Source organism: Pagrus major, chromosome 19 (genome assembly GCF_040436345.1).
Source record: "Pagrus major chromosome 19, Pma_NU_1.0".
NCBI lineage: Eukaryota > Metazoa > Chordata > Actinopteri > Spariformes > Sparidae > Pagrus > Pagrus major.
In genome coordinates, this window is record NC_133233.1 from 1,480,880 (window position 1) to 1,490,313 (window position 9,434).

At 46.4% G+C, this 9,434-nt stretch overlaps 1 protein-coding gene across 1 annotated transcript; it reads right to left on the reverse strand.

Annotated features, from left to right (window-relative positions):
• Nucleotides 1–6,098: 6,098 nt before the first annotated feature.
• Nucleotides 6,099–7,941, reverse strand: LOC141014908 (uncharacterized). The gene is made up of 3 exons (XM_073488849.1): nt 7,895–7,941; nt 7,096–7,401; nt 6,099–6,538 (listed from the first exon to the last, which is right to left on the reverse strand). The coding sequence occupies exons 2-3, from the start codon at nt 7,364–7,366 to the stop codon at nt 6,099–6,101; spliced, it is 711 nt and encodes a 236-aa protein (XP_073344950.1). The 5' UTR covers nt 7,367–7,401; nt 7,895–7,941.
• Between the last annotated feature and the right edge of the window lie 1,493 nt (nt 7,942–9,434).

Consider the following 9,434-nt stretch of genomic DNA (forward strand, 5'->3'; position numbering starts at 1 on the left):
CGGTCATTGCCCACTTGAGCGCTAAAAACTCCAACTTCATGGAGCTATAGTTTTGCATATTGCGCTCAGTGGGCCTCAAACCACGGCTCGCATAGGCTATGGGCCTTACCTTACCACCCTGCTCCTGTGATAACACAGCCCCAAGACCTCCATAGCTGGCATCCACTTCCAAAATGAATGGGAGCGTGAAGTCAGCATAAGCCAGCACAGGTGCCGAGGTCAGCCTAGCTTTCAATGCCTCAAAGCTACTATGACACTCCTCTGTCCAGCGACCAGAGACTATCTGAGCGGCCCGCTTGGATTTGGGACCTGTCAGTTCTGCCACCAGCTTATGCAGGGGTGCAGCCAGCTTTGCAAAACCCTCTACAAAGCGGCGGTAGTAGCTGGCAAAGCCAAGGAAAGAGCGCAGCTCAGATGGAGTGGCAGGGGGTGGCCAGCTGGAGACAGCCTCGATCTTACTGGGGTCAGTGGAAACACCTTTGTCCGAAATGACATGGCCCAAATAACGGACTTCATGCTGGAAGAAGGCACACTTACTGAGTTTCACCTTTAGCCCTTCACACTGCAAACGCCCCAGCACCACACCCAACCTCTCCAGATGTTGCTCAATGGTAGAGGAGAAAACCACGATGTCATCAAGATAGAGCAGCAGGGATTGGCACTGCTGGTCACCAAAAATCCGCTGCATCAACCTCTGGAAGGTGCTGGGAGCGTTGCAAAGCCCAAAGGGCATGCGGTTCCACTCAAAAAGACCAAAAGGGGTACAGAAGGCGGTCTTGGGACGATCACACTCTGCCACAGGGACCTGATTATATCCACTGGCCAGGTCCATGGTGGAAAACCAACGAGCCCCGGTCAAGGCATCCAAAGACTCATCTATACGGGGTAACGGAAAAGCATCCTTCCTGGTCTTCCTATTAAGGAGCCTGTAGTCAACACACATACGAAGAGTGCCATCCTTCTTTTTAACCAAAACAATTGGAGAGGCATAGGGACTGCTGCTCTCTCTAATGACCTGAGCACTGAGCAGCTGGTTGATATGGTCTTTAACGACCTCATATTCCGATGGAGAAATGCGCCGATAGCGTTGCTTCACCGGGACGTCATCTAAGAGAGGGATCTCATGGGAAATCAGGTCAGTACAACCGAGGTCCCCGTCATGGGCTGAAAAGATGGAACTGTACTGACCAAGAAGAGCCCTCACTTTATCCTGTGCTTCCACAGGCAAATGACCCAACTCCATGGCTGCTATCGGATCCTGCTCTGGCGGGGAAACAGACTGAGAAGCCACTGTAGCCACCATGGGTGGCACCTCAGTAACACCAGCAGGTAAGCTTACGACCCGTACCTCGTCTAAGGTCCCGACAACAGCATGGGGATAAAGCAACACATCTGAAGAGCCTACATTCACAATGGGAATGTAGGCTGTGCCCCGTACCACTGGCACCAGGGCAGAAGCAGCAAGCAGTCCAGCTGGCAGGCCAGAGTCTAATGGCTCAAACAATACAGTGCTGCCGGAGTACTGCTCCGAGCAGGTGGTCACAACAATTTTCATCACACCACCTGGGATACGACAAGCCCTTTTTCCACGAACCTTGACCTTCCCTGCACTCTGATCAGGCTTAACACTGACTTGATGGCACTTTTGCAGGGCCTGCATGACAGGTTTGGGGGCCTCAGACACCACCGGCAGATCGAACAAAGCCAGGCCATGATGCCCAAACAACTCCCTGTAGCACTTGCGAATAACATTCATCCCTAGGACGCCAGGAACCTGCGAAGACAGACCACCAGGAGGGTCCTTGACCACCAAAATCCCACAGCCCGGCAACCTCTTACCACAAAGCTCCACGTCTAGCTCTAGGTAGCCAATGTAGGGGATAGCCAGTCCATTGGCTGCTCTGAGCTGCAGCCAGTGACAAGATTTGAGCCGTTCTTGGCCCCATGGCTCAAAGTGCTGGCGAAAAAGAGACTCTGTGATGGTTGACACCATAGACCCTGTATCTACCAGGCAAGAAACAGCATTCCCCCCCATGCTCACACCTAAATGGGGACAAGATGACATGAGCTTGGACACTTCCACGTCACCTACACACTCTGAGCCTGTAACTGCCCCGCCCGAACTGTGACTCTGCAGCTCGGCGGGCACTAGTTTTCCGGCACCTGGGCAGGGTGAAACGGCCTGCTTGGCCGAGAGACCGGCAAAGGAGGCTGAGGACGGAAAGGGACACGGGCCCCATCACACTCCCTAGCGATATGACCTGGTTGCTGGCATCGCCTACAAATTATGGGACCACGAGAAGCTACTCGGCTATGCTGCTGAGGGCCCTGCAGACGGGAAATGCTCTGAGTCAGTTGATTCAACTGCTCTTGCTGTAACTTTAGCATTTCCCTCAACTCACGCAGCTCGGAGGCCGGTGGAGAACCCACACCTCCCTGGCTACTACCCTGAACCACACACTGAGCACCGAAGATAGAAGGGACAGAATGACTACGACCCCTAACACCCCCGGGTAAGCCCTCTCGTTCCCACCTGATCGCCTCACTCCTAACCTCCAGTAATGTAGCTGTAGGCTGCCGGCGCACGAACTGCTTCAGTTCACGACGAAGGGCCCCATCCAGCACATGCTCCACAAACTGGTCACGCAACAGAACCTCTGCATTGGGTATGCCACTGGGTGCACGCTGCCTCACAGATGTCATGAGACCCATCAACACAAGTGAAAACTCTAACAGAGTCTCTCCCTCCTGCTGCCGTCGAGAGAAAAAGGCCTCTTGTAAAGCTACATAGGACTCTGCACAGCCATATAGCTCCTGTAACACCTCTATGATTTTAGCTGGATCTGCACGCTCTCCACTGGGGCGATACTTAATCTCCTCACGTGCCTCCCCCTCTAGATGGTCAAATAAGAAGAAAGCCTGATCGGATGCAGACAGGTGGCGTGCTCTCATACAGGCTTGCACCTCCTCCAGCCACTCAGCTAACCCTATCCCTGACTTTCCCCTAAATGTGGGACATTTTCTGTCTCGGGGCACAAAAATCAGTCGCTCCGTTAAAGGAGCACTGGCAGTAGAAGAAGCAGTGGGTGTAAGAGAAATTGAGGGCGCTGTACTAGGGCCAGGCACGGCCGCAACCTGTTCCTGTCTCAGCCTCTCATTATCCGCTCTTAGCTGAGCGACTACGTCCCTCAGCTCCTGCAGCTCTGCCTCCATTACTAAAACTGTACCAGCTAAGGCTTTCCTACCGTGAAGAGGAGACCAGGGGAAAGGGAAGGCGGGTAGGCTCCTCACAGGACCAGGATCAGATACAAGAAACCAACTGCTGCTTTGCTTCGGAAAGAAAAAAAACACAGGTCAGACACTGACACTTAATAGTAACACTGCCACAGGTTTTCCCATTCAAAGGAGGGAAAAGAGAAAAGAAAAAAAATAAACAAGAAAACCAGAACATGCGTCTCTGCTCTCAAATTGCAAACCCTGCCAACAACGCCAGATTGTGGCGAGTGAGAGGGTTGTGCTTTGGGCAGCACTTTGATTAAGAATGAATTTTCACGCCAAACAACGCCACCCTGGGGGTTTCACCCAGGGACCCCTTTTTTAAAGGACTGGTTTTAAAACCAGAAAAGGCACTCAGGTCCGTTTTGCAATTGAGACAGACAGCATTTCTGGTTACAAAACAAGTATTTATTAATTGTAATTCAACATTTTTTTTAAAACTCCAATGTTAAAAAGTCACTCACTGGGGCAAAAAGGGGAGCCCCTCAGGGCTGAGACTTACTGGGCAAATGGGTCCAAAACAAAGGGAGATCCCAGGAACACCACACGTGAAGTAAATGAAAGTGAAACAAAATCAACCCAAACAAAAGTGCTAACACAAGGAGGGACACCGCCACCAGGACACCAATCCGCCACCCTAGACTCAGCACCTGAAGGGGGGGGGGACAGCAAGGGAGAAATGAAAGAAAGTTAGATACAACTCATCACCAAACGCACATAAGAAATCAAGAAATTAACTATACAAGATCTCTAAGAACACAATAGCAAATCAAATAAAATTAACATAATCTATATTAGCACAAATGAAATTTACCTGCAACCAAAATAAACGTAAAGCCAACATAAGAGTCACAATTACAGGTTGCAGTGGAAACAATAATTACAAAAGAAACAAATGCCATAAAGAGCACTAATCATACAGAAAATGAAATAACTAACACACACACACACACACACACACTAATGCGGCAGGCCCGACAATAAACCGCAACACGACCTGGACAAAGGAGCCGGGCTAGCGCTTAGCCAGCTGTAGTGAGCAGCCGGGAGCCAGGCAGACAGCGCTGGAATATCTTACAAATAGTCTGTAGGCGAGCAGTGGGCAGCGCCGTAATAACAAGGAGACGGAGCACGGCGAAGCCAAGCAGCAGCAATGCGAAGAAACAGTCAAGCCACAGCAAAGCAAAGCAGCAGTGACTTCCCTGCAGACGGGTTAGCGGTTGCTGCTACACAGGTATCTTTTACCCTACAATAAAATAACAAATATTAGCAACTTACTAGTGGCTGGAGGAGGAAGCTAAAGTCACTGCTACATACCGGTCAGGCAATCCCGATCGGCGCGGAGCGGAGCGGAAGCTCGGCTACCTGTGGGCGACCAACAGTGGACAGCGAGCAGCACACAGCGAGCGGTGCGCAGCAAACAGCGAGCAGCCTGCAGCTAGCGGTTGGCAGCGTGCAGCCAGCAGCAACCCCCAAGCGAGCCTCTGAAATAACATAACCAGAATAAGCGACTGGATGGACAGCATGATAAAAGACTGCAGTCGCCGCCGCCAGCCTACCTGCCACCAAATGAATGCGGAAGTGGAGGGCGTCAGGAAGTGACGTGACCCAGGATCCGTCAGGCAAGAGGACAACCAGGTGCCTTCTGCCTGCCTTTTATAAGGTGCTCCCTCACAGCCATTGGCTGGGAAGAGCCACCCAGCTAAAATCCACCACACAACTTCATACTGCTACATTAACACATTTATTTTAGCTTAACACTTGATATTTGGTCGGATAAATAAGTTGCCACTCAATAACTTTGTTTTAAGCAACCACTTGTTGCCAGCAAACGTGAACGTAATTAACAGCTTGTCTCAACCAAGTCAATGACAATTCATTCGCTTCACACCCCATGATATGTTAACACGACTTCATACAGTGATTACCATCCCGTAGAAGTAAATATATTCGGTTCTTACCTTATTTAAGCCGTATAATCCACACAGGGTCTTTGCCGTTTTCTCCTATTACCAACCGACGTGAGTGAAAAAGGCATCCAAACCGGATGTTGTGATTAACTCAGCCAGGAGTGAATGTAACTCAGTCACAGGTGTTCATATTCAACTCGCTTGATTGACAACGCTCGCAGAGCTATTTGATCACTACAAGTGTTGAAACCAGTAGGCAATTTGAGGGGGGATGCCGCCCCCCTTGCAGAGGTGTATAAAGTACTTGAAAAAAATAACTAATTAAAATTACAAGTACCATAACTGAAAATGACTTTGGTAAAAGTTAGTCACCCATAAGAAAATTACTTGAGTAAAAGTCTTAAAGTAGCTCACATTAAATGTACTTAAGTATCAAAAGTATCTTGTGAAAAAATATACTCAAGTATCAAAAGTACAAGTACAAGTAAAGTACAAAGTATTTTTATAGTATGCATAAAAAGAAGCAAAACAACCAAAAATAGTTCTCCCCTTGTTCTCTTTATTTCACTTTCAGGTGAATGAAATAGATGTGGTATGATAAAACAAAAACAAAAAAACCACCTGAGCAAACATGTAGAGTGAGTGAATCAAGTGTCTCGTGTCTTCCTGAGAACACAACTATACATAAAGTGTCTGTCTGCCTAAGAACATAAAAAAATGCCTCCTATCTGCCTCAGAGAACACAACTAAATAAGGTGCCTTGTGTCTAGTTAAGAATACAACTTAAAAAATACATTCTCATTACACACAGCACCATCACTGGAGACTGGTTGCACATCACTTTTCTGAACAAGTGTCTTGCACAAACTGTATTGCAAAATTAAACTTAAGGACCACTTTTCCACTTTTAAACTATGTTGGGGGAATCCTCATGGGCTGAGGCATACTCACACCACACACACAAACTTTCTGGTTCTGGTTCAAGTGGTGATAGAGAAGTTGGATCTCGCGGTTCATCCTCAGCAGAAGTTGATTTTCAAAAGTGTTCGCAGCTAGCCATGCTCTTTTTGGGCTGAAGATGAGACCTGCTATGCTGAACAGTCTTTCACAGGCTGCAGAAGCAGGCAGAGGTGTGTTGAATTTGACAGACAACTTGAGAACCACAGGAAATGTCTTCAGTATCTTGATGTTGTCTGTTGAGTAGGTCGGGTACGAATCAAGCTGCTTGGTGGCGCTTTGTGTTTCGTGGGATCTTTTCAGGGCATGGAAGAAATCTCCCTCATCAGATGAGCCGGATCCAACATCTGCTGAAATGGAAGAATCCTCCAACTGCTCCCTGATGTAGTCCAACCCTGAAACACAGGGAGGGTGAAACTAGCATTAGTACAGCCAGGGTATGTGCACATTTTTATAGGACAAATTTAATTACATTTATGACATTTTCCATAACTCTAAGGGAAAAAAATTAAATTACATTGACAAACAATACTATCAGAAACAAAAGGCCAAAATTAGCAAAAAATAAATAAAATAATAGAAAAAAAGTTGAGACAAATTGTGAAAATAGCAGATCTACAAGCTCGCAACACGAGGCAGTGTGACCTTGCAGATTGGCTACTTTCACAATTTCTGTATCTGCCAAATTCAGGGAATAAACAAGGAAAGAAACACAAATTTAATGTCTTGACTAACAATTCCAGACATCTTGAGATATTTTCAGGCCCCGAACTTCAAAAACTAAATTTACAGTACCCTGATTACAGCTGAAATACTATCAACCTAATTCGAAATTAGACTGATGTATGAAATGAATAATAAAATAACAAATGTAGTAAGTGTACATTAAATTTGTAATTTAATGTATATTTGCTACATTTCCTTTATTTTAAAGATCTTCATGTTGTCTTACCAATTCTCAGTGTAGCATCATCTTTGATCCAGGCCGTTCTGAACTTTGGGATGAGAATCGCTGCAGCAATCAATTCAGGGTCTCTTAACATCTCGCCAAAACGGTTCTGGATGCCCACTTGAATGGCTTCAACCAACGGCTTGCAGTGCCTCAGTTCAATCTTTATTTTTTCCAGTTTGCTGCTCAGCAGGGAAATCGTCGGAAGAAGCCATCCCATCTGGACTTCCGCTTCTCCTTGGAGGATGTTGATGGACTGGGCGACAGGGCTCATGGTGGTGTAGTACTCTTTGAGGAAAGTGAGCTCAACTGGATGGAACCGGTTAGGGAGAAAACAAACCACTGTTTTACAATTATGCATGAATATTGTACCCAAAAATCAGTAACCTAGAAAACATACAAAGCAAGGTTTTACAGTACATTGTGTATGAACCAGTTCTTGTCTACAGCTCCTTATAATGGTTTAGTTTACTTGAGAGATTGAATATTTTTATAACCACTAGAGTGCAGTAGTAGGTAGGTTGGTGAAAGCTAGATAGTGTATGTTCAACATATTACTGCATTCTAGTGGTGGTAAAAATATTTAATAGCTCCGGTAAACTAAACCACTAGGAAGGCGAACATAGTATGAAATGAGGACTTTAATGGAGCATAGCACTTTCACCTCAGGGATCATTTCTAAAGGGGTCGAGTGGTTTTTAAACGAGTCTCATTTAAATATGATACAAGTCAGGGACATTCACAGAAGCCATGGCAGGCAAAAAATAAATAAATAAATAAAAAATAAATAATTCCAACTTACATTGGAACCTTCAATTCTGCACAGATCTCTCTTAAAGCTGGCTCTCCCCTCTCTCTCAGAATCTTGAGTAGCCTTTCCACAGCCATAAACAGCGAGTTCCACCTGGTGGCATTTGGTCGTAGCAGCTGGAGGGAGCAGGCATCTTCCACAGCTTCAGCTGCTTGGCAGGATCTTCCACACTTATTCCACAGCCCATGACACTTGCTGAATGCTGAGTGATGCAGTTTTTTCATAGGTGTGATTGACAAAGGACAAAAAAGCAGGAAAATATACTGACGTTTAGCATTTACTCCTGATTACTGTTTGCATGCCGATGAGGCAGGGCGAGTAATGTTCTCCTCATTTCCGTAGTTAACCGTTCCTGCTTCAGCAGAGACTTTGGTTTGCCTCCAGGGTCGAAGTTGATGCTAACTTCGGGGCTAACCGTAACCTAGCCGAGCTCCCTTTACCCAGCAGCTGGGAAGCAAGACACGGGAACTTTCCTGGGTCCTGAGGAGCTGCAGCATTTACTCAGAGACAAACAGAAACCTAAACTGTACATTTACTACTACTAGACAACTTTACTGTTAATTTCTTCTCTTCTCCATCACCCACACCTGTCAGCTCTGAGCTCAGCCACCGTCTCTCTGTCTCCGGCTTCACCACTCGCTACGCTCTTAAAAGGAGCCACGCTGCTCTTAAAACACCATGTTTCCATCCAAGCATGTTTATGTGGCATTTCTAACATTGGAGTAGAATTCCCTTGATCGTGGAATCTGACGATTATGCAAAATGATCGCGGTCAGCTCAAATAATCACTATCAGGCGATTATGTAATAATTGTGACAGGCTTGGAGGCAGTATTTTCTAACCATGTCGGGGGAGTTATTCTTATGCGTTTTAGAATAATGTCACTTGCCAGGTCATGTAAGGGGTAGACTACAGAATTTATTATACCTGTCAAAACAAAAATAGGAACTCCACTATGTCTGTCTTTACATTTATTTTGTCCCGTTGTCGGCTTCAGCTAAGAAAGAAATAGTTCGCCCCACACGTCCAAAATTCTTAGAAAACATCAGATAACCTTCCGCCATGATTGCAGGCTCTTTAGTGGAGCTCTGCTTTTTTAGTGGTCATTATGACCCATGCCCCCCCCCAAAAAAGCGGATTTACATGATTTACGAGAGCCTCATTTTCAGGTTGGAAAAGCCGGATTTCCAGATTTATCCGGAAGAGTCACACCCCTGTTTTTGTATCCATCGTTGGCTGTAGACACAAGTTGAGGAGATGAAAAGCACATCATTGATGTTGTGGAAGCTCGAACTCAAAGCCATCATTCTCATCTAGGATCAAAGTCACCAAAACATCAAAGGTGTGGGAACCTCTTAGTTGTCTGCAAGCTAGGGCTGCTGATTGTCTAGTTAGGTCTGTAGGGTTGACCCAGTGGGCAGTCACACCAAGGAAGCTCCTTCTCCTAACTGACCAGCAGTCTGTAGTGGTGGCGATGTGGTCCACTTTACTCATCTCCTCAGTTACCACGCTTTTCATAGTCTTTGCTAAA

Coding starts and splice junctions, on each gene's coding strand:
- LOC141014908 (XM_073488849.1), bottom strand. CDS start 7,366: ATGAGCCCTGTCGCCCAGTCCATCAACATCCTCCAAGGAGAAGCGGAA. Junction 6,539..7,095: donor TGATGCTACACTGAGAATTG/GTAAGACAACAT, acceptor CCTGTGTTTCAG/GGTTGGACTACATCAGGGAG.